Here is a 26654-nt window from a genome sequence, read left to right on the forward strand (position 1 = left end):
CAATCGGGGTTTGAGGAAAGGAGGATGAAGTGAAAAACCTACTCTGAACCGTACAGTCTCTCGACTTCTATAGCATTTAATACGGCACTCCACCCCAACACCGTGCACGAAGCACATCGTTGGCGGACTTCTATAGCAGTCAGCTGCAACAAATCCTGTCGATACTGCCTCGTCCAGTGGTGGCGGGTTGGTCGGCTGTACTCAAGAAGAAGTCTCACGACTTCTATACAATCGAACAGTTATGGTCTATTTTAAAGCCTTCAATCCGAATCGACATCCTTTACTTTTTGGTATCTCTCCGGAACTTTCACAATAGCTCCATGAAGAATGGAACAATTTTCCTCTAAACATTATTCAACGCTTGTATGATTCGATTCCAAGACGAATGCAAGCCATATTACATGCCAAAGGTGGCGCTATGCCTTATTAATAAAGATAATTGTATCTGTTTCTTATGTTTCCATTATTTTGACAACAACATTTGTAGTTTTGGTATGATAATATGTTCTGTAGTTATTTCGGAAAACGTCGAAAATTTCTTTTTTCTATTCGTACTTCACATTTCTTCTTGGGAAGGGTGGGTGGGGGGTAACAATTTTTCAATAGCGTAGTAAGTGTTCAAAATGTTAACAAACATATGTAATGAATTCAAGGAGCGTGGAAATAAATATATAAAGTTCAAACAAACAAAACCAAATATTCAAATATATATATATATATATATATATATATATATATATATATATATATATATATATATATATATATATATATATATATATATATATATATATATATATATATATATATATATATATATATATATATATATATATATATATATATATATATATATATATATATATATAACCAATCTAAAGTAAGAAAAAGTTTGAAAACGAAACTAAAATGAAAACGAAACAAAAAAGATTTCGAAATCGCAACTAAAATTTATTACCTATTTAAACTAAAACCAAAAAGGAACTTCATAGTATTTAGAGAGCGCAATTGCAGCTACTTCTAAAACACAGATGAATTGATACAAAAGTATTAGAATCAAGTTAATAGGAAAAAACAAAAATCAAAGAAAAATTAAACCAAAAAAATTATTAAAAAATATTAAAAAAGAATCCGGCCTGAAGACTTTTTCAAGGGTCACCCTCAGGCAGGGATTCAAATAAAGGGATTTTTTCTGTGAGGACATACAGACATTAAGTCTAATAATGATTCCTCGTGACCCGAAAATCCCCCGAAATTATGCTCAAGAGATATACCATTTTAACAGAAAGGAAATACTAAATAACAAATTAGAAAAAAAACCACAAAGTAAAAATACAATAAAAACAATAACAATAAAAACAAAAACAGCATTAAAATTAAAATTAAAATTAAAAACGAAAAGCCAGAACATACCATCCAACAGTGAAGTAAACTTTAAACAATCGATTGTGATTTCCTGTTTTTGAAAGTTAACGGTAAATTATGTAAACAGAGGTAGGCACCCAGCGCCATCTATTGAGTGATCCAATATGCAAGTAAATTTCTATTTTTATTTAAGCCAAAAGATTAATCCCAAACCATACCTTGTTTAATTAAAAAATTGACATTACAGTAATTTCTAGGAAAATCATTTTTAATTAAATTTTTAAGGAGGTTATTTGATGCTTCAATATAAGAATTTTTATTATTGCAAACCCTTTTGATCCTGTTAACTTGTGAGAAAATTAGATTTTTGAAAATTTTAGAGTTTAGATTGGAATGGTAGTTACATAGTTTTGTTATTTTAAAGTTGAAATCATCCCTTTTATCGTATATACCAACTATTGTTTTATCATTAGCAATTTCGATTTTTAAATCCAGAAAGGTAGCCTCAAGTTGATTTATATTTGTATCTTTTAGAATTAAATCTTTTGGATAGCAATTAGTAATAATATTAGTATTGTCGAAGTTAATCAAAAGTAGGTCATCAATATATCTCCACCCGTTTATTAAATTATATTTAATTATTTTTTTCTCATAGTAATGCAGGAAAATATTAGCTAAAGCACTTGAGAAAGCTGTCCCCATTGGAATGCCCTTGACTTGTTTATAAAAATTAATACCATTAAACACGTAATTTTCAGTAATATTAAAATTACATAACTCAAGCCAGTTATTTTTAGGAATGATATTTTCATTTAAATATTCGTCATATATAAAAGTGCAGACCTTTATTAATTTTTCATGAGGTAGATTAGTGTATAAATTTTCGAAATCAAAAGTATTAAGTTTATTAATGTTGTTATCTTTAAGAAAATCCAATACTTCTTTGTTACTAGAAATAATAAAGCTAAATAATAAATATTTGATGCTTCAATTGAAGCATCAAATATCCTCCTTAAAAATTTAATTAAAAATGATTTTCCTAGAAATTACTGTAATGTCAATTTTTTAATTAAACAAGGTATGGTTTGGGATTAATCTTTTGGCTTAAATAAAAATAGAAATTTACTTGCATATTGGATCACTCAATAGATGGCGCTGGGTGCCTACCTCTGTTTACATAATTTACCGTTAACTTTCAAAAACAGGAAATCACAATCGATTGTTTAAAGTTTCGTTCACTGTTGGATGGTATGTCTTGGCCTTTTCGTTTTTAATTTTAATGCTGTTTTTGTTTTTATTGTTATTGTTTTTATTGTATTTTTACTTTGTGGTTTTTTTCTAATTTGTTATTTTGTATTTCCTTTCTGTTAAAATGGTATATCTCTTGAGCATAATTTCGGGGGATTTTCGGGTCACGAGGAATCATTATTAGACTTAATGTCTGTATGTCCTCACAGAAAAAATCCCTTCATTTGAATCCCTGCCTGAGGGTGACCCTTGAAAAAGTCTTCAGGCCGGATTCTTTTTTAATATTTTTTAATAATTTTTTTGGTTTAATTTTTATTTGGTTTTTGTTTTTCCTATTAACTTGATTCTAATACTTTTGTATCATTTCATCTGTGTTTTAGAAGTAGCTGCAATTGCGCTCTCTAAATACTATGAAGTTTCTTTTTGGTTTTAGTTTAAATAGGTAATAAATTTTAGTTGCGATTTCGAAACTGTTTTGTTTCGTTTTCATTTTAGTTTCGTTTTCAAACTTTTTCTTACTTTAGATTGGTTACTATATATATATATATATATATAATTATAATAAACACGAGGTTTTAGGTTTTAAACAACAAAGTGTGTGTATGAAGGTGATTTGGCGCTCTGCAGGCTAAACGGTTTGATGTAAAGCCACTAAAAATGGTGCAAATGTATTAGGAGAGCGTGAATGTAATTTATTTTTTTAATTTGAATTTAAACTAAAAACTAAGCAAAAATGGCGTCTTTCCGTTTCCAAATAGTTCCAAAAATATCACAATACAAAAATGGTTTTTACATTATCTTAATATAAAAAAGTATCTTTTCAATGCCAATTTTTCATAAAATAATTTTTTGATTATATCTAATATATTTTAAACAAATATTTTAAGTTTATTTTAAAATAAAAATACAAAGATAGTTAAGAATTTTAAACGAATATTAAACGCATCATGGACGATAACACAAAAACCTAAGAAATCTGGAAAAACACTGAAGTTTCACAAAGTCACAAAAGAAAAATCACAACTAGTAAATTGCAGATATGTTTTTATTTTTATTTTGCAATCCGAATTATTACTGATATTTACACACACACAAAAAAAAAGATCCAGTAAAATATCCAAAATAAGAAAATTAATTTTTTGTCCTAAGAAAATCAATATTGACAAAGCAGATTTCTAAAGCAAGCGATATATTTACTTAATTCTGAGAAGAATCTGTAAAGGATTTAAATTTATATTTCAAATACTATTAAATGAAATGCCAAATTTTACTTTATTTTAGGTTAGAAATTAGGTTACATTGTTGAAAAGGCTAGAAATATCAGAATGTATCCATTTTTTTTAAATGAATTTCAGGGAAACTGACATAAATAAGGCAAATGTATAGTAAAATAAACTGAAAGGCGTAAGTTCTAAAATAATATAAACTATCGCATATCTATCAACATTTTAAGTTTAAAAATATTTTGCTGAAGAAGTCCTTATGACTAAATAAAATAAAATATTCAATTGAAAATTTTAGCAACCATTAATCCCAGCAAATCAGCTGGTCAGCAAAGGTAGCTAGTATAGAATAAAACAATTCTCAGATTTTTGTTCTTAAAAGGACAGTTGACTCTATCAGACACTTTGGAAATTATTCAATCAGGGGTATGGAATTTTTCATACATATGTATTAAAATATAAATACATAACATTTCATAAATAAACATTTTGAAACGAAATATATTAATTTTTAAAAAATTTAAAAGATATATAATTTTTAAAAAATCCAAAACATTCCAGGCGTTTTTCTTTTTAATTTTTTCTATTATTTTTTTTATTACCCAATATAAATTTATTTGGAACAGAACTACGCATGATTTTGTAATTCCAACGAAATGCTAATTTTTTAAAAAAATATGTTTATGCACACTTACTGAATTTTCATAGGAATTTTATGTTTTTCTGAACTAAAATGGACTTTTAACAAGCTAAATAAACTCGAAACATAAAATGATTACCCTATTTTTTTATATTTAATAGAAATATTTACTATCGATTTCACTTAATTTCTTCAAAAATTAAGACACCTGGAACATTTCAAAGATATTTAAATCTAATTTCAATATCATTTTGAGGAAAGTCCTTAAGATGTACTTTTTTTCCTTTTAACCCTGCAAATATTTATTTTATAGAACAATACATTTTATAATACTATTTTAGTTGAATATAAACATTTTTTTTTGTGATGAAACGATAAAAATAAAATTGCACGTTTTCGTCCATTTCTGCTTATTTCAAAATCCACTGTCTCCTTAAAACTGGAGAATAAAATTTAGATCATTCGAATTTAAAATACACAGATTAAGAAAAGACAGAAAATCAAATCAGTTGATAATAACAAAACAAATGAAACACAATAAAACGTATGTTTTTCTTTATAAACACGGTAACCCATAAATTTTGTTTCAAAGTTTGATAACAAGCAAAGCATCCTATTTAATTTAAGAACCTGCCGAGTGGGATATATATCGGAGATTAAAACAGTCTTTGAGACGCAAAACAAACAGCAAATGAATTTGCGCTTAAACATTCAGTTCGTCGAAATTAGATTTTAAAATTTACTCGCCCAAAATTGCATGATTCATTCCCCTGCTAGCAAACACAACACTTTTCATTCCATTGAGCCGAGCTAATGCCACAAAGCCGAGTACTTTTCAAAGCATATTAGCATTCTTAATTGGCCTGCAGACTAATGTTGTTGAGGGATTGAGGGGGCGAAACTGGAATGAGATTTTTGTGCCTGGATCTGTGCCAAATGAAATGCATCGCCAAGCCCGAACGTCGGTTTTCTTGTTTCACCTTATATACTGTCTAGATTTTAACAGGTCTGAGTCAATAGGGTAGTTCATTTAATGTTGGCTGGAATTTCATCTATTGTTGCTATATGTTTGATGTATTCTATTTCTACTTTTTTTATATTCTTCCATAAACAAAGTTGTTCGGAAATTCATTAACACATTTCGGTTGTTTACATGTATTACACTTCAAGACAAAGAAATTTCCGCTATAGAAAGTAGAGTCGCAAACGTAAAGGACGAAATTATAGAGATGTGTGTGTGTGTGGCGGATTCTAGACAGTAAATTAAGGAAAAGAAAAGAATACTTTTCAGAGGGTGCAGTCTGAACGAAACTTTCAATCGTGTTTCATAGTAAAGGCACCATCCCAGCTCTATTAAACCTAACCCCAGTAAAAATTCTAAACTTCATAAGAGCTCTGATTTTTATTTTCAGAAATCGATCCATGAGTGTTTTGTGCTTAAGTAAAATAAAGAAAAGCAAGTATGTATTTTGGATGCTTTATTATGACCGATAGAAATCAAAATTTTACATCATTATAATTTTAGCAGCAACATCAAATATCAAACTTCATTTATCTAATAAATGAAATATAATATAATGAAATAATTAATTAAATAATTATTTCATTATTTAAATGTTGAGTTACTCCGTTTACATGCATGCGAATACCTATGCAAATAGACGATGAATCCTTGATGGATTATAGTTCAAAATTCCATACGAATCTACGTTTTAAATGTTAAAACACAGCACCAAATTTTATTCATCCGAAACTTTAGATTTTGTAGTTATCGTGTTTTTGTGTATTCGGACATCAGTCAGACAATAAATGTTGTGAACGGATTTCCAAAATTTGACAGAAATTTATTTATTTGGTGTAGATTATATACCAAATTTCAATCTTCCAGCTCAAAAGTGTTTCACAAACAAACAGACATAATTTCAAAATTATGTTTTTCTGATTAAGATGTGGCAATTGTTTGACCATCCCATCATTTTCTCCCCGTGAATCTCTTATGAGAAATTAATGACATAACAAAGCAGTTGAACTAAAACAGCATTCAAAGCGTGCGTATGCCATAACGACAAAACAGAATGCCGTCTCATACCCCCGTATCCGTGACCATGGCTTGTTTTATACATGGCGTCCTATTTTTTTAAAAATCTATTGTGCTGTATATGACTAGTCACTTGTTATTCATGAGACAGCGATGTCGTGAATTTATGTTTTATTATACATTTATAAGTATTTATGTTGTTATTTTTTTATTTGTATCCATTTATTCAATGGCAGCTCAAACTCAGTCACCATCATGGTGGGAATGATAAGCAACATAAATTTCTTTATTGCGTTGCCATGATTTCTCATAACTTAAGTGATGTCATTCTTATTTAATAAATTAGTAAAAATATTTTAACAAAAAATAATTAAGAAATCACTAATTTTTAATAATTTCTATTTGATTTTAATCTCAATTTTCTGAATTCTCAATCAATTCTTCGTCATTTTCTCTAATTTACTAGAACTTCTATAATATGGCCGAAATTTGGAAGAATTCTTCAAAAGTTGTATTTGTAACTCTCTACTAAAATTAAAACAGAATCCAGTGTAATACTATATGCATATTGTTATGAATGTGTGAGGTTACTTTCCAGCATATATTTACTATTCAATCGTTAGGAAGACAGTTTTATGTACAACTATGTTGGATGCTGAACAGATTGCAGAATAATACCCCCCCCCTTTCCCCAGGGCTTGGTGATCATAGGGCGACAAACTGGAAGACCCTAGAGTCATCGGGAATTATGATGATAGGTCCATTAGGAGGCTATTTAAAGTGATTTTTCTAGAGCCTTCTCTGCCCTGGTTAAGAGGCTATAAAAGACCGGAAGACAGAGCTGGGCCAGTTGCGTTTAGTTGAGTGATGCACAAGCTTTGAGTCAGTTGCGTAGACATCAAGCTTTTATTGAGATGAGGATTGAATCGAGTGCCAAAACTTGGTGTGAAGCATGGAAGCCAGTCGTATAGTCGAGTCAGTAGTGAGTCAGCAGTTGAGTATAGCTTGCGAGTAACAGTAGACAGCAGACGATTGGAGAGACGTGAATAATTGTATGAAATCTCTCTTCCTGCAGAGTTCTGTTTGGCCGCTTTGTGCTGTTGCTTTTGTTTACTACTGATAAGCTACTATCGTGTTGCTGTATATTGTAAATGCTATTCTTGTATATGATTCAGCTACGTTTTGGTCGTCTGTGTCTTTGTGCCTTCATGTTCAATAAACTTCTTTATATGTGATTGAGCCTGTTGACTATTTCACCATATATCTATTAATCTAGCCTCTGATTGTTTAGACTTTTCCGTAACAATATTTATGTTAGTGGAGCATTTGATCTTACAGTAATTATAACAGTAATTACAGGACAGACTTTTCTGTAACAATATTTATGTAGTGGAGTATTTGATCTTATTTAGTAAAAACTTACAACAGTAGAAATGTGCATTTAGGAGTAATTTTTTAATTTTTAATTATAAACCTAAATAATTAAAAATTAAATGAGATTTGCGCTTTTTTCAAGGTAATACCTATTTATGAACATATAATCACACAAAACTGATTTTTACACTATTTTAAAATTTAAAGAATTATCTTTTTAATAATATCAATGTAGATAACACATGCAGTTAATTCCGACAATTTTTAAAAATTATTTTAAATATTCGACAATAGATTTATCTATTTAATTGAAATTTGTATTCTTTTCTGGTTAACATTTATCGAAATTATTTTTAACACCCGAAAGATTTAACAATAGAAGCTCACTAATGGATTACAACAGAAATAATAATTTCAATACAAATAGAGATCTACTTTAAAACGGAGAAAGATAGAAAAATTTCAAATGTATATTTACAATTCATAATAATAAAGACAGTTTATTCTCAATAAATAAATATATATAAATAAATCATTTTTGATTTCTCTTAGTTACTAGTTAGTTAATACTAATTACTAGTTAATACTTTATTAAATGTTATTCACAATTTATTGTACACGAATAGTAATTTAGAGGAATATAGAACCGAAAGTAATTTTTAAAGTGAAATACAGCTTAGACTTCTTATTCAATAGAGGAAAGTTAATCTTCGAAACTGTTCTTTCCTAAGATTTACAGCGCAGTAAATAGCTCAGACTAAGACAAATTTTTGGCAAGAAAATAGAATTTTGTCAGTTTATGGAAGTTTTTGCTTCCTATTCAGGAAGAAAACTCTTCCGGAATCTCGTCAAATAAAATTAAGTGAGCTGTATTTATTTTTCTGTCCCTTTTTAATATATTGTCGCATAAAGTAGCTGTCTAAGAAATTTTTTTTGTAGAAAATTAAAAGCAAAAGAGAGAAAAGTAAAATTAGATAAAAGATTAAAGATAGTTTATTTTTATTTACATAGTGCACTACATTTTGGCATTTCTTGAAGTTTGAAAACTTTTAGCTAGGAAAATTAACCGAATAATTTGTTCTGTCCCCCCCTCCCCCACATGCTTTTAACGTCTAAAAACACAACTTCCTTTTTTTTTAGACACTCAGAAATGTCAAGAAAAAGTGTAGGAAATAAAAGCAAATTCAGAAACGTTTCCTATTAACAACTTTTGTTCACAGTTTGAGAAATTAACGTTTTTTTTTTTTTTTTTTTTTTTTTGTGTGTGAATAGATAACGCATATGTAAAATGGCTTTGCATTCACCTAGAAGTAAAATATGTGTGGGTGGCTGATATAGAAATAAATTGCATCTTAAAATAATCAGATTTTCGAGGTTTTAAATTTAGTTTATTCACAAATTCTGCTTTTTTTTCTCTTAATATCTTTCCCAGAATATATATTTTCAGATTACTATTTATCAACAATTCATTTGTAAAATAACAACTTTTCATTTTTTTTCATAAATTGTTTTCATGAATTTTTATATGCTAAACTATACGAACATCAGACAAAAATCACACAAAAATTGTTGAAAAAAGCATAGCTTTTTTAAGATTTATGTTTTCAACCCTAAATCGTCAAAGATACTAGTTTGTTAACAGTATCCTACAGAATACGAAATAAAAAACTATGCATATATGTTTGAAATAAGTAAATTGGAAGTAAAAGAGGTTTAATCCTGAAACTTTTATTTAAATTCTTTACTCATATCAATGAAAGAGTGCTTTTAAAATTTTCTGGACGCGCCCAAATCATGGTCATTGCTGACATGTTATACTCAAAACGATGTGAATTACGGAGAAGTGTCCGAAACAGAATATTGATACACTGCGTATAAAATTGTTTTCAAAATTCAGAATCATGTATAGTTTCAATAATTATGTTGAAAACACAATAAAAAAGTGCATGCATACACAGCACCACTTTCTTGAAAAACAACTGGGCACTATTTGAAGTGAGAAAGACAAGCATTTGGTGGGCAGGAGAAAAATCGTAATGAAACACATTTTTGAAGCATTCCTTTGAAAATTGAATTTCACATTGTATATACTGTTCAGTGTGAGATTAATTTCAAGAAATTTGGGATCACTTTCAACACTGAAAGTTTCCTATTTTTTCTTAACGATCTCGAAATCCGTAGTTTAGGTTTCAATTGCAAGGAACGACCATTTAAAAATATTATAATGTGAAGAGAAATCTTGAGAAATTACACCTATATAAATTATTTTATTTGTTAGCAGTTCATTTTAACATCCCTAATGTGGAAAAAAAAGCTCAAAAGACATAAATTTGATTGAAAAAAATGGGATGTCCAAAATTGTAATTCATTTTCTGAAGTCAGCATATCTTGAGAGTTTCGCAATAAAATAAAATACGATCTAGTGAAATGCCAACAGTCAAAACTATGTAAGAAAAGTAATGCAATTAAGTTCTAATAATTTCTCCAGAAGAAAGATTTCTCACGCATTTCATGCTTATTTTCAAAAAATAAATTAATAAACATTTGTCTAGCACTTTAAAAAAAATATTATGTAATAATTCGAAGTTGCATAAGGCGTATACTCAAGTCTTTCTACCAAATATTAACTAAAAATCAATTACACTCATGTCCAAAATTAAGGTCACAAACATAAAATCTGCGAAAAATGAAACACTATTCACTGTGTTGCCACGAAATTTGGCACAGAGGTTCACTAAAATGAAAGAAAGAACATAGACACATAACAACATGTAAAAGATTTTAATTTTGAATTAAGATACAGGGTATATCAAAAAGTGTTACATTATGAATCAGAGATAAAGCATTTATCTCGAGAAAAGCATGTCTAATATGGAGTGTAACCACCGTGCACTGCTATACAGGCTTCACAACGAGCTTTCATACTGTTTATGAGGGTGTCAATAAAAGCTTGGGGAAACAAAGCCCACTCTTCCAAAAGCGCAGCTTTTAACTCTTGGAGGGTATTAGGAGGGGGGTTACGCTGTTCAATGGCTCTTCCGAGACCATCCCAAACATGTTCAATAGGATTGTGATCCGGAGACCTCGAGGGCCAGTCCATACGTCGAATGTCCTCTTCCTCAGGAAAATTATCAAAGATCTGGGCTCTGTGTGGACGCTCGTTATCGTCCAATAATATGAAGTCTCGGCCAAAAGTTCCCCGGAACAATCTCACATAAGCTTAAAGGATCTCATCTCTATAGAGATGTGCATTGACAGTACCCGCATCAAAGACGTGCAGTGGTGTACGACTGCCCAACATTATGCCACCCCAGACAAGATTTCCTCTGCCATCAAATCTGCCGATTTCTTTTGCATAGGAGGGATGATAGCGAGCTTCTCGCTCTCTACAGATGAAGAGTCGACGAGTGTCACTCTGTGTGGTAAATCTCCACTCATCACTGAAAAGAACAAGCCCCCATTCTTGCTGTGCCCAAGACTTCTGTGTTAGGCACCACAAGAACCGGGCTTTTCTGTTGGATACGGTCAAAGGAACGCACTCAACTGGTCGCCGAGCATAAAGGGCCCTCTCTGCTAGACGTCTGTATACTGTTTGTCTGGAAATTCTTATTCCAGAAGCAGCAGCAAGGTCAAGAGCAAGTTGAGGAGCCGTTGTCAGCCTATGCCGTCGTGCGCTTAATGTCAAATAGCGATCCTGTGCAGGCGTCTTTGCTCTGTGACGGCCTTCGTCGGCCTTCCTGTTTACAGAACCACTTGTTTGGCATTGATTCCACAACCTGGATACCACTTTCGGTACCACTTGTAATCATCGAGTCACCTCCGCTTGAGACTTCCCAGCTTCAAGCCTGGCAACGATTCTTCATCTCAATGAATCGTCTAAACGATTATGAGAACTCATTCTCTGGAAACATGTTAAATTTTTTGTTTTAATTTAATATTTCCAAAATTGCAGACAAATATCCCAGATGCCAAAACGGTCTAATTTCAGTAGTTCCTCAGAAACTAATGCTAAATAACATTTTTTCCCACAACAAAGGTTAATATCGTGTTGCCGGTCCTTCACAATATATAAAATATAATTTGTTTAAATTTTATTAGCAGCCATTTAGAATTACTTTGAAAAACATTTTTGTGACCTTAATTTTGGACATGAGTGTAGTATCACAAGCTTGATGTGTAGGTATAGTAAAAGGACCATGCGCCACATGATGAGATCGGTTACAGAGCCATCTGGAGACAAACAACGTTCCTACCTTGAAAACGGTACAAAGTGCGGGAAAAAAGGCAGTTGCAAAACTGTAATGTTTAGTACAAAAAGACATCTTGAGTACAATAATTCGAAAAAAGAAAAAGAAAAGAAAAGAAAAACCGTCTGAAAAAACCGTGAGTTTGTTTGGTCGTGATTTTCTGAACCTGTGGCTTAATACAATGCGACCTGATAGTACAGAGCATATCGAGCATGGCAAATAGAAGTATTTACTGATGACTAATTGCTCTACTGTATTATTTTTAATGCTTTTCTGAAGTAAAAGTGTTGAAAATTGTTACAAAAAAAAGTATATGTTTTATACGTATTGTTCTTAGCATTATTGACTTCGAGATATGTTAAATCGAAGAAGCTCTACAGTTTTGATAACTGAACTTTTTTTTTCTATATTTTGTGCTACTTTGAAGGTAGGAAGGCTAACTATGTTGTTTCTCGTCAAGCGGCGCCGTAAACGATTTTACCGTGTAGTGAGTGCATGGTCACATAGACGACAAGTTTCTGGTAATAGTTGCCGTCATTCTCAAGTTCAAGTAAAGTAGAAGGATTTAGTGGATACTCTCTTTATATATCAATGATCGTGCTTTAAGTAGACGATTGGTTTTAAAGATAGATGGGAAGAAAAATGACTTCACTTTAATGATTTCCAAAGTACATTATTTTTACATTTTACTTAAATGATAAATTAAAATACTACAAAGTGATGGATTTCACATATTTCATTTAAATTTAATTGATTACATGACTCTGTTAACTGACTTAACTGACTCTGTTTCTGACATTGGAATGAACAAAATAGTTACGTTAATTATTAAACTTTGGACTGAAACAAGGATGACCACTCATTCTAAAACTTCTTACAAACTTTATTTTCGAATTACAAATATCGCATTTTGATAATTTTATACAATAGACATCTCATACCTGAAAAAGAATTGCGTTTCATAATAACATTCTTTATAATGAAAGAGATGCAAAAATGTAATGTGAATATCATACTACTATTCCAGTCTAAACAAAAATTACAATCATTCTAGTTAAAATGGCGCGAATAAAAAGATAAGTTATGAGTTATTTGGTATCTTAAAACCTTAGCTCATTTGTAAATGGATACGAAAACATATTTATTACTTATATGGCTTCATTGCTTATACACATTTAAATAAAATAGAATAAATATGAAGGAAGAGAAATAATTTATACTGAGTTACGAGAATTTATTGCTTGAATTATTTTAATTAACGTAATTAGGAAACATTATGAATAGCTTTGCTTTTCCATCGTTCCTCATTCGTTTAAAAAAGTGATTGCATAAAATTAATTCTTATCATCCTCTCAGAATGGTGAAAAAAATTTCTAATAAATTGGAACCGAAGCAATTTTGTAAAATGCAGACGATCATTTAAAGCATAAGTTAAATGCCTGTTACAAAATAAATATCATTAAGTCAAAAATATTTTCAGTTCTTTGATCGGTACTTAAGTGGTTTGGAAAATTTTCCTTGAATAAATTTTATCGCAAGAAAATTTTATCTTTATTTTTTTTTTAAAAAAAGAAAATATTTTTGTATATATAGAAACATGGCGAATTGTCGTTCTGAAGTATATTCGTCCACCTTATGGCAACGTTCCAAATTTCACCGAGATCATGAGTTATCTTTTGTTCTTTGGATTCCAGACATTTTATCAATGTATTTTGCTTATCTCCTTGACTCCGGAGTGTCATTATTTTGAAAAATAACTTTTAATACCGTTGCGCGAGACCATCACGGTTTTTAAATGTTGCTTACGCGAAATGATTATAAATGATGTTGTGAAGAACTTTTTTTAAAAAAACATTTTTTTGCTTATTGTGGCAAAAAAAAAAAAAAAAAAATTCTATCACTGTAGGTTTGGCATACTATCTATTTTAATGAGTTGCTTAACTTAGTTCTTTTTTAATCAAGATAAATGCTTTTAGGTGTATATAAACTCATTCATGCCAAATTTTTGCTTAAAATGGCACATTTAAAAGATGTGCGATAAGGAAAACTTGTATGTGTTCATTATGACGATATTCATCATAAATATGCTGGGAAATTAATAACGACATCATTCAAGAACTCAAATAATTTAAAGCGTTGGATATAAGGCATATAAGATTTTTTAGTCTGACATTAAAAGTTCTTTGAGATGTTTTATTAAGCTTTTTATTTTATTGTAAACAGATATTTTAAGATTTTTGTTTTGTTGCAAGCAGACAATTTAATGTTATGAACGATTTCAAATATAAAAATTGAAAAATGAATAATTTAGATATGGAACTGGAAACAAACTCCAATGTGCCCATTTTAAAATACCACTAATTTCGAAAACCGTGTAAGAGAAAACGTAAATAAAGTCACTTCATAAAGCTATGAATTCAGTTTTGCACAAAAAAGTTGTATTTTCTAATCTAGCAATTTAATTATATACAGTGGCTCAAACAATTGAGAGTACACCTTACTTTTACTTGATAAATCTGACTTTCAATATAAATAACACAATACCGAGAAGTACAAACATGTTTTTATTTTTACACATAACAAACGATTTAAAAAATAAAAAATAAAAATCATCGAAAAACTTCTAAATTTAAATTCAGAAGCATTTTAAATAAACATATGCAGCCTTTTGTCTCAAAAAATTGAGAATACACCTAAGAATTTTTTGTAAATCTCGTATAGAAAGAAAGTGTTAATATGTAGTTACATGTCTTTTGGCTTTTATAATGACCTCTAAACATCGTGTACAGATCTGACAATTTTTGGTGGTATCTGAAGATATTTATTTTTTAATTCTTCTTGCAGCACTTGTTTTAAATGGGTTTTGATTCTAATTTTATGTTTGAATCGCTGTTTCGAGTGTGGTTCTACAATATTTTAATATCATTGATATCGGGGGACTGTGGTGGTGCGTCTAACTTCTATTTACAATGAAAGACACCACATTTTGACGTTATGTGTAGTGTATTTCGAGTTATTGTCCTGCTAGGAAATGAAATTTCTATCCAAATCAAAATTTGTAGCCCTTTCCTTTAGATTGCTGCGAAGTATATCCAAGTAAACCATATGGTTCATCAAACTTTTCTGCAGGAATTTCTCAAATCATAGGCAGAAGTGTAAGTGCTGAAACTGTGTGAAATGTAATTCGACAAGCTGGACATAAAAGTCATGTTGTTAGAAGGAAACCGTTCATCAGCTCGCAAAATCAGATGAAGCGTTTGGATTTTGCAAACACTCACCAAGTGAAGACCATTAACTTTTGGGAGAGAGTTATATTTAGTTATGAAAGAAAATTCAACATTTTTGGCCGTGACAGCCATCGCACCATATGGAGAAACCCCAATACTGCTTTGGATTCAAAAAATTTAACATGGTGGTGACATGTTTACAGTTAAACATGGTGATGACTCTGTCATGCTTTGGGGATTTATGGTTTCATCCGGAGTAGGAAATTTAGTTTTTATGGATGGCATTTTGAATCATGTATGAGTCTATAAGCAGAAATGGGCTTGAACATGAATTGTTAAAGCACAATGTTCTGATAATAAAACTTAAATTTCATTTAAAGGATTTATTTGCGAGTTTTATTTTGCTATTTTTATAACAAATATATTCTTTACATTTTGTTTATTCTGATATTTTTCAGTAAAAATGCGTACATAATTATGTACATTTACATAATAATGTAAAAAACAGTGGTATCTGTCTGTCATTAATTATAAAAATAAAGTTCTGTTAACAGTTCCAGAAATACATTACTTTTTATAAATGGGGCTCATTTAATCAAGCGTTTAAAACCAAAACAGGTTATTCTAATAATAATTTCTCTGAATATTTTTCATTGAATCTAAATTCAAGTATATAATTTTCTCACATTTTCCATTGAAAAAGATTAAAGTTTTAAGAATAAACCATTAGAATTATTTTTTACTTCAATATAAGTGGTATAATTAAAACATTTAATAATTACAGAGGATTTGAGTTACTACTTTAAAAATAACCATTTTAACAGAAGCCTTTCAGAATGAGTGTGTACCTAATTTATCAAAAGCTTCCGGAACTTTTAACACTTCAACGAAGATTTCAGTAATTATGAAAGAAAACTTAAAAATATTTTATCAGCTTTTTGGTAATTAATTGTTTGCGGAATCTGGTTGAAGCAATTAACATAAATCATAAGATATCTCAAACATTTTTTCCCTTCTATTTAAGCCATTCAACCAACAAAGTGGAATTTTTAAATAAATGCCTGAATAAGTTTTGAACTTAATAATGTTAATAATGTTTAGTTCTAAGATTCATTTTGAAGAACAAATGCCGTTAATTAAAATTTTCGAACAAATTCAATATCATTTTTTATTTGGAACCAATTAATGAAAATAATTCATATATACTTAAATTATAATTTTAATCTGCATATTTATTTCTATCTCTATTTTTACTGACAATAAGGATGAATGTATTTGTGCGAATTGGCATTCTATAGATCAAACCGTTTGGCCTAAAGAAACATAAATTGAAAATTTGCAAATCGGAGCCATTTTTTTAAAAAAATTTCTAAATAATTAAGAGAAGTTTTAACCTTTTCTACGATAATTTCAGGGCCTATTATTATTATATATTGCACAAAATTAATTTTTACATCATTTTAAAATTCAAAATCTATCTTTTCACTGACATTATTTTTTTTTCCCAATTGATTTTTTTCCCTATTATTAAAAAACTTTCAAAAATATTTTAAGAATATTTTCTGACTATGTATATCATATAAAATAAAAATTTAACTTGCCCGGGCATGTTAGGTGGGAATGGGAAAGATTAGCTTTTATCAATGTGTTGCCCGTACATTGGAAAAAACACAGTTTAAAAGATTAAGTTAACTTTCATTAGAAATTAAACCTAGAAAACTGTATTTATCAGCACATGTCTGCATTTAAATGATATAAATATGAAACATGATATTTTTTATTAAAAAAAATAACTGTAAAATATTTTATGACCTTTAAAATGCCTATATCATTAATTAAATATTTCTGAATTATTAAAGGCAAGTAAGGATATATACAGGACTATAATGGGGGTTTAATAACTAAATTTTAAACCTTTCAGGATAAGGCCTTTTAGAATATGCAGTTTGATTCAACAAATATTCTGATGAATTATAAATTTTAAAATTTTTATGAGTAATTATGAAATTTAAATCTTTATCTTTGGTCATATGAGCCATATTTAATAAATTAGTCTCGAGACACTAATATTTTAAGTAAAACAGCTCAACTTTTTTGTGTCACAATTTTTCAAAAACGCTCGATTTTAGAATTCTTTTTTTTTTTTTAATCATTTTGAAGAAGAGAAACAATCAACGCCCGGAGCTACCCCAAGGCGACTTCGTCTAAAATAAAGAAATTAATAGCGATTTTCCTCCTCGGTAAGATTTTGCCGAAGATTGAAGTTTTTTGGTTGCTTGTTTAAAAGTCAAGAATATTTTACAGAATATAATTCATAGGGCTCAAACATTGCATAAAATTGAGATTTCATTTTTTTCCGGAAATACATTTATTGACTGAAACAAAATAAAATATTATTATTTATGTCATTTAAATTGTTTTGCATCTAAAACTGAAAGCTGATAGTGAACCAGAGAAATTTTTATTGAATAAATTCTTTGAGGTACTGCATAAATTATGAAAAAGATATTCTCTAGTAACATAAGACTTCAATGCTGAACTATTCTATCCCCTGCACTTATACATATATATATATATATATATATATATATATATATATATATATATATATATATATATATATATATATATATTGAAAGAAAAGAGCTTTTTTAAGTTCATCTAACAAAAAGTTTTGCATTAGTTGAAATTTACCACCTTCGTTTCTAATGAAAGTTCAGATTTTAGGAGAAATGAAAGAAAATTAAGAAAATGTTTAGTACACTGAACAGAACTGTATAAGGTTTTTAAAATAGTATGGCCGGCGTCCTAGCATAAGGGTAGCGCATCTTCCCCGTGATCTGGGCGTCCCGGGTTCGAGTCCCGGTTTGGGCATGATTGTTCTTCCTGTTCTATCTGTGAGATGTGTGAATGTGCCCGCCTGTAAAAAGGGGTTGTGCAAGCGAATGAGTGATGCGTGAGTAGTAAAGTCGTACTCTTGGCCCTAGTTGGCGCTACGATAAAAGCAAGAGGCGCTCCCCCTTAGGCTTAAATCGGCTGTGTTTGAACAGCAGGCTTGTCCGTGGCAAGTGCCATAAGAAACAAACAAACAACAAAATAGTATGATTTTCAAAATTCCGAGAATATAAAATGCTTTACTGAAGAAACTATTAAGATCAAGCGGCATAAAATATTAATTACCAGTCATCCTATTTAACCATTTGAGTGTAAAAGGCTATAAGTTTATAATACATGCGTAAACACTATTATTATATATGTAGTAAACAGTGTTTACATATACAAATATCGCTTTTATATCTAAAATAACGAAAATGGATTTTTAAAAGGTTTTATTTGTGTAGATAAATTTAAAGCGCAACCGTTTAGTAGCAAAAATTTGAAGGTTAAAGGCAAAATTATAAAAAAAGAAAAATTCGAAAGAAGTACTTTAAATAAATTTGAATATTAATTACACACATTGCAAGTTTTAATATTTATTTTTTTATATTTGGATGAAAGGCAACTAGTGAAGTTCCTTTTTCTTAACTCTCGCCGTAGATTAATTCTATCACGTATTGTTTCTAAAACAGTGCGTTTTTAAGATTTTTGTTTTGATTTCAAGATTTTTTTTATTAAAAAATATATATTTTTTACATTTTAATACACTAATAAAACAGTGTTTTATATTTTTTATATTTTCTAATATTAAATAAATTATATCATTCATTAGTATATTTATTATAATATACCATAGTCCATTTTTTTTTCAAATTCAAAAGCATACATAACCTTTTGCAATATTAAATAAAATTAATCGATTAGTTGATTATAAAATTTTTAAAATACAGTTCCAAAGCAACAGAAGGTGGGCGGAGAATTGATTACCATATTGATTATATTATTTCCCAATCTTTCCTTTGATGTAAGCTCAAATTTTAACCAATTTCTCTCAAAAATCCCTTTGGAAAGCAGCCAGTCCTTTTCCTATGGAGCTGAGTCAGGTTTCTACTTTGGCCTCCCATGCTGCTTTGAACAACAAATGATATTATACTTTCGCTTAAGCACGTCCGCTGTTTCATGCACTTGGCGAAATTTGTTTGGCGAAATCTCTGCTAACAATAAAGGAGAATGCACGTGAGTGTGTGTTGGCGCTCTACAGGATAGACCAGTAAGCCAAAAGCTGCTAAATTAGGCAAGCACGATATATTTGTGAAAATAGAAGTGTACATCTTGAAATGATTTTTTGGAAATTTGTATTAGAATTTTAATTAATGAAGAATTAAGCGAAGTTTCAGCGTTTTTCCGCCATAACATCCGAAAATATTACAATACAAAAATAATTTTTACATCATCTTATTAGTCAAGAAATTATTTTTTCAATGCATCTAATTTACAACTCGTACAACATTTTTGGTTTTTATTAATTTAAAAAAAATTAAGCACATTTTATCACAATTTATTTAGTTGTAGTAAAATGTAAACTAATGTAAATTTTATTAATGTAAATTTTAATAATAGTAAGTCTCAAATCGTTTTCATTGTTCCTAAAAATATTTAATTTTGAATTTTTCTTTCGCTGTTGTTGATGAAGATAGGCTTAATTTCTGTTCTGGACATTTCTATGCTGTGCTTAATTTCTGTGAAGATATACATTTAACAATTTTTGTGAAATTTTGTTGTACTTATAGTTAAGGTTTACTTTGAGAATCAAACAATGCTAAATGATTTTCGGGTTCATTTAAAACATTGCTGCTCTTATCTGAGATATAATTGGATTCTTTAAGTTATAGAATGAAAATTAAGGAAATATTTAGCACAATGAACAGAACAGTATAAGATGTTTTAAAAAAGGAGTTATATATCTTAATATTTAAAATTTAAAAATATTTCTGGGAAAGCTGTTAAGACCAAGCTACACAATTTTGCCTTATAAGCCATTAAGAATAAGTTACACAAAGTATTTAAAGGAAAGTTTCAGCATACATTAATCTTGACAAACCAATGGGTGGCCAAAAGTGGTTGGTGATATCATAAACTTGAAAATTCCTTAAAATGGATGAAGCTTCCGTTTCATTATAGCATTTTATAGCGCGGAAAATTGATTGTATTGATTCTATCAATGCTATTATTTATTATAATTGCTCTAAACTGATACTCGGAATTATTTCACAAATGCGATTATTCGCTGGGTGGCAATCCAGTACTGTAAATTGCAGTTGTCATTTATTATACCTTCTATATCTATGTGAGGTAGAGAAAATATTTGAAATTCGATGGGTCTCATTTATTTGAGAGGCATCAATCTTTAAGATCTGTAATTCGTTTAAATGGATTGTGGATCGTAGACAACGATTATTCGGACTCATTGGAATTTGCAATCGTCTGTTTCACTGATGTTGAAAGAGGATGTTGCAATGTATATTTGTAAAAAAAAAAAAAAAAAAAATTCTAACATCTGTTACTGCTTTGTGAAAAGTGTTTGCATTCGGCGCATAATTTTTGCGTTGAGAAAAGGTTTTATTGTACAATTTTTAGTTTTTATTTCGTTTAAAGGAAGCTCACTTGCTTCTCAAAATCCTTTCCTCTTCCCCTCTTTTACACTTAAATATTTATAACTGCAATCTGACAGTTCCCTCCATTCCAAACCATAACAATTTGAGTTTAAGGATTGGTACAAGAGGGGAGGAAACTGACCCAAATATTAGATTATATTTTGTCAGTGTATATGATTGTTTCAAAAAATAAAAAATCTTTAATCGGAAGCATCTAAATAATAATAATAAAAAAAAACTTTAAACTAACTGGCTCATTTTTTGAAATCTATTTATTTGAGGACTTACATGTCAAGTCTTCTTAAAAGAATTTTTAAAAAAAACTTCATTAATGAACCGTCAATTCGTCGTCGGGGACATTCGAATAATGTGATTGTTATGAATACTTTTTAGTTTTTTTCCCGATATTTTAGCTAATTGTAATCTAATAAGTTAATACATCGTTTATCTTGCACAACCAGTTACTAAGTAATCTCATTGGCATATCATTATTTTAATCACGTGTTATGTCTGGAGATTAATTACCTTGAATTCAAGCACTCTGTGAAACTCTCCTCAAATCAGTAACTGTTATGAATACTAAGCCAAATAAATTTTATGCAGTCGAATCAAAGCGAAGGGTTTATAAAAGAGTTCTATAAGTTATATATTATCAAAAAACCTGTAATATACTCTATATCTTATAAACAGAGTTTTATATATGGTAGAAGTTTCGAGTAAATTTAATATCAGTGGTAGGCAATTAAGGAAGTTTTAAATAACAATTATGTATCAATACTTCCTTTTATTTCCTACGAAATTAATCAGTAAAAATTTGGAAAAATCACCTCTTATTTTGCATTTAAAATAAAGTCATATGGCGCATAACGACACAGTATAATTCCCAAAAGCCGTATTCTGAGCAGGCGAATTTACGTCCCCCCACCCTTAAATATCTTTGGAAAATTTCAGTACTCTAAACTATATTCTTGAGCATGATCCCTTCCACAAATGTAAGTCTATATTCGTCATTGTTTATGTGGTTTCAAAATTCAAAACAAACTTTTATGTCCTTTTTAAACAGCGGTTACAGCACACACACACAAACACATATACACATATTCTATGTAATTTCAATTCATTTCTGAATAAATAGATGGCATCGTCCGTTGGAAAAATTAAATTACACTCTTAATGAAACAGACGAGGACGTTTGTCTGAGTGTCTAAACATTATGACAATCGGAGAATTATTCCTAAGTATATGCTCTTTTGTAAAACGATTGCTTTAAAGTATTTCATTCGTCTTAAAATTTACGAAGCATTTTGAAAAACATTACAACATAATATGATATAAATGTCACATTCCTCTTTTTTTTACCATTTAAAAAAAATTCAACTATGAAAATTTTTAATATCTAAAAGTGCGTGTATTATTGTTTGTGTAAAGTTATGAGAACTCTACCATTTTGCTATTTTTAAAAAGCTAAATTATGAATTTTTTGAACCTCGGTTAAATGACGAGGACGGCACCTGAGCTGGCTGAGTTATAAAAGATCCCCATACTTCAATTACTGGGAGAATCCACTCTTAAAATTCAGAAGTAAATATTTAAAACCTATATAATACTAATATTTCTCGGTTGAACTGTTTTTACAAAAGGTTAACATTACATAAATATTAAGACTTATTTAAGATATAAAAAAAATCTAATAAATGATTATAGTAAAACGTAATAATTACATTAAAAATTTCAGAATATTATTTAGATTAACACTAAATAGTGATAATAATTCCAAATGATTCTAATGTAAATGAAAGAAATTTTATTATATTTAAATTTAACAAATTAAACAAAATGGGAAACTCGTTATAAAATTTAAAAAGTACTTTAATTCATAACGCAAAGGCACTTTAAAATAGTGTAAAAGTATTATTTCAAAAATCTCAAACAATTGTACTTAACTTTATCAAAAGTAACGGAAAATTGAATGGATTATACATTAAAATTGGCGCGGTGCATTAATTTGATATTAGAATATCACATGAAGATGAATTATCTCCATTACCATTTTACGCGTAATAAATTCCACGAAATCATAAAAAAACGAAACTTCTAGTTCTGCACTCATAAATTTTTTTAAGCTTTTCAAAGACTTTAAATGATTTGAACTAAAAAAATGAAAGGGAAGAAAAATATCGTTTGAAAAGGTAAAGAAACTAAAATCATATTTCTTGCATCCCTAAATTAAAAACTAACCACGAATAATTCAAATTAGCTGAGCAAAATTCAACTTAAAAATAAAATGAAAAGCGATTTTTTTTCCACAAGTGTATTAGAAAGTGCATAATTACTCCCGGAGTCATTAACTAGCAGTGCATTTAACTTTCAAAATCCCAAAGGCACCGTAACAATAAATCACTAACTAACAAAAAAAGAGGCATTAACTAATTTTTCTCAATGATCTGCGTGTGTTTTCGTATCTGAAAACTAATTACCCAACTTCTGGATGACACCAGAAATATGATTGTCTCTCTCTAAAACGGGGAACGAAGCACGTTCTTATTTTTTTTAAACTTTTTCCAATGCGTCTTCTTTTGTAATTCATAACTTTCCCCTTCTCATTTCTCTTGCAAAGAAGTAAATAATTAAATCCTGCAAAAGGCAGGAAAGCATTGACTGCAATCGTACCTGTCTCGTATTTCTGCTCGCTCCGTCTGCCGGTACGCAGGACTGCCTGGAACTTGGTCTTCTTCCATTGCCGCCATAACGCCACTGCTGATGCTCCTGAAAAAGACAAAAAAAGAACAAATGTTGGATCATTCGGACTGAGCAAGACGGAGACAGCAGAGAGAGGGCTGTCCGCCAGATAATTAATTACTTCTTTGCTGAAGTTCTCCAGTTGGATTAAGCAAGGAAAAGTCTTTATTAAACTTGTATAAGAAAAGGAGGAGCTCTCAAGAATGACTAAGCTTTGGATCTTAAATTTCAGTCTTTTTAATTGTGGAAAGGAAGCATTTAAAAGATTAAGTGAATAAATTCAGGTGGATTAGCTCGAGATGATGGACATTTCTCTCTTTGTTTTAAGGATTATATGTATAAATATTGCGAATATTTTTGCAAATTATTGAAGTTACTCTTGTAAAGTGCAAATAAAGTAACGTTTTAGGAAATAAAAAAAAATGAGTTATGAATAGTTAAAAAAATTAAATAATGCAAGCCCTTAAAACTTAATGTTCATAAAAGCATAGAATACATTTTAAAGATAAGTCAGACATACAGAAACAATTTACTTTTACAATATTGCAAAAGAGAGCTTTATCAGGGATATTTTATCAGTGAATTAAATAAAAATAAAGGATCCATGTACTAGATTATGCTTACAACGTAGATTTAATTGCACCTGCATCCTACACTGTTTTGACAGCAACGATGATGGCAAGAAATTGACAACATTAACACAAATATTTTCACAACATTTAAGTGTCCATGCTATCCCAAGTGATAGATCAATATTTATAATGATACACACGATAAATATTGCCACTTATATCTCTGTTTGTTTTGGTTATGGTTTTTCAATAAATTTGTACTCTATTCCACCTATGTCTCATATTTTATTTGTATATCCTTTTCTTTTACGAAAATCGCGTACAAAATTCCCTCCATAGCCTACCGTTTTTGGATTTGGGACTTTCGTTCTAATCGTCCGACCTGCAGCCAAGAATTTAGAAATAACTGTGTAATTCAAAGTTTTATTAACATTCAAAAGATCAATCAAAAAGACACGCAGAGTCCATTATAATGTAATGGTAAGCATTAAGGGAATCTCATCTTTAAAGCAGAAGCATTGATTCAGTCACACAATACATGATACATTGCGAGCATCATTGTTTCGGTGAATTTGCTCACACAATACATGATACACCGCCATCACTATTTAGCAGCCATCATCACTCGGTGTGTTTGGAGGTCGCTGATTACACTATTTTTTTATGCACACATTAACTTCATTGTCATCTCAAAACTGTTTTCCATGCAATATAAATCCAGTGATGATATAAATAGCGATCGATTTGAGTTATAGTACATTTATCTATTTCAGCAAGTTAATTTTCTAAAATGTCAGGCGTGCATTGTGTTGTCTAGCGTTATCAAGATACAATTAGATGAATGTTGCATGTAATTCTACCACTTTATTTCCCGTTCCCTTCCAGTATTAGAGGGACATTTCTCTTTGGTAGTGGCCCTTCCATATTCGAGATAATGAATGAAAATCAACAACCAGTCGCTATTGCATAACCTGACGAATGGCACCTTCTTTTGATCTGCATGATTGCAATGCGGAACCACATCTGGCATCATAGATGTTCTGTTGATCATCCATGTTATCTTATAAGTAAGAAAAAATAGATACATAAGAGATGGTAAAAAGCTAAGGTTTTTTATTTTTTAAATAAAATTAACATTATCAAGTCATAGCTAGGCTTTTTAAAAAATTACAACCGATCATCTCGTTACTCTAAGAGGTATAAACCGGGTTTAAGTCATAGTGTACAGTGCATTATCTGCTGACCAACATATATGTAAAGGTTTTTTCCACCCATCAATGATCTTTTGAGGTAAAATATACTATACTACAGCATGGACGTGGAACAGGATTTTTTTTTTTTACTTATTGTAGAACGACTACAGTCAAATATAGACAAAGTGTCATTCAAGCGTTTCAGATTGCTTCATTGAGCTTTTTCACATCTGCATTCAACTCTTCACTTAACTAATTAACAGAGCTTCAATATATTATTAAAAAATCTAGGGTGTAGGTAAAAAACTATATTCAATTAGGGAATAGAATATGATAAAGATATTACAAAAAAAGAATCGAACAAAGTTTTATCGAGCGTGAACATAGTTTTAACCATCGCCAGATGGATAATAGCCGTAACTTGGCTGTAGAAACTCATGTTAGTATCTTCCAAAACCATTATCTCACAAAAATGGCGTGTTCATTACTTTAAAATTAAAAAATTACCTTTTTAATTCAATATAAATTTCATTTCTCTTCTTTATTTTCAATATTTACTTTGTTTGAGTCTGAAAACATTGTTATAATGAATTTCAAATTTATCTATCAAAACACGCAATAACCTACTTTTGCTAGGGTTAAAATTAAGATTAAAAAAATTGCCTTTTTTAGAAAGTTATTTCGAAGTAGAATCTTCACTTTCTCCTTTATTTCATTGTTTCTTTTTTAAAAAAATTGCATTTCAATAATTTGTAATAGACTATATAATTTAATTCATGTCTTTCAATTGTACCAAATAATAAGTTTGCTTTTTTGTTAATGTTTTCCATATTAACCGTTTTTCTACCTAAAAAGTCAATAATTTGGGTGAACAAGCTGGTCACCAAAGGCGACTAGTATCAGCAAGGGAGTGCCATTAGAAGTTTTTCTTCTATCCAAACACGAATGTGGACATGCTTCACCTCCAGGAAGATCTTATACAAGAACTTAGTGGCACTTTTACATAAGGCCACCTTGACGAACAGCAGATGTCACACTTTCCTCTTCACTACGAACCTTTAACTCTTAAATTTAACTTATTTGCTAAACTGTCATTGCACCTGCTTTCGCTTCAAATGCAGTCATGTAATTCACATCGATTGCCCCGCAGCAATTTAATTCTGGTAACTATTGAACATTTCTATCAAGTAAAAACAAAGTAATGCCGCATTACAAAGTTAGATAACATTAAAGGATACGCGTTTGAGTTTGTCATAG

The 26654-nt window shown here is 29.8% G+C and overlaps 1 protein-coding gene across 3 annotated transcripts in view; it reads right to left on the reverse strand.

Moving 5' to 3' along the window:
* The window catches only part of LOC129966567 (putative leucine-rich repeat-containing protein DDB_G0290503), a 206199-nt gene that overhangs the window by 125480 nt on the left and 54065 nt on the right, over positions 1-26654 (reverse strand). For all 3 annotated transcript variants that reach the window (XM_056081022.1, XM_056081023.1, XM_056081024.1), the window contains exon 3: positions 23564-23659. In XM_056081022.1, the coding sequence (XP_055936997.1) occupies positions 23564-23659 (96 nt within the window). The remainder of the gene's footprint in view (positions 1-23563; positions 23660-26654) is intronic.

This window comes from Argiope bruennichi, chromosome 4 (genome assembly GCF_947563725.1).
Source record: "Argiope bruennichi chromosome 4, qqArgBrue1.1, whole genome shotgun sequence".
NCBI lineage: Eukaryota > Metazoa > Arthropoda > Arachnida > Araneae > Araneidae > Argiope > Argiope bruennichi.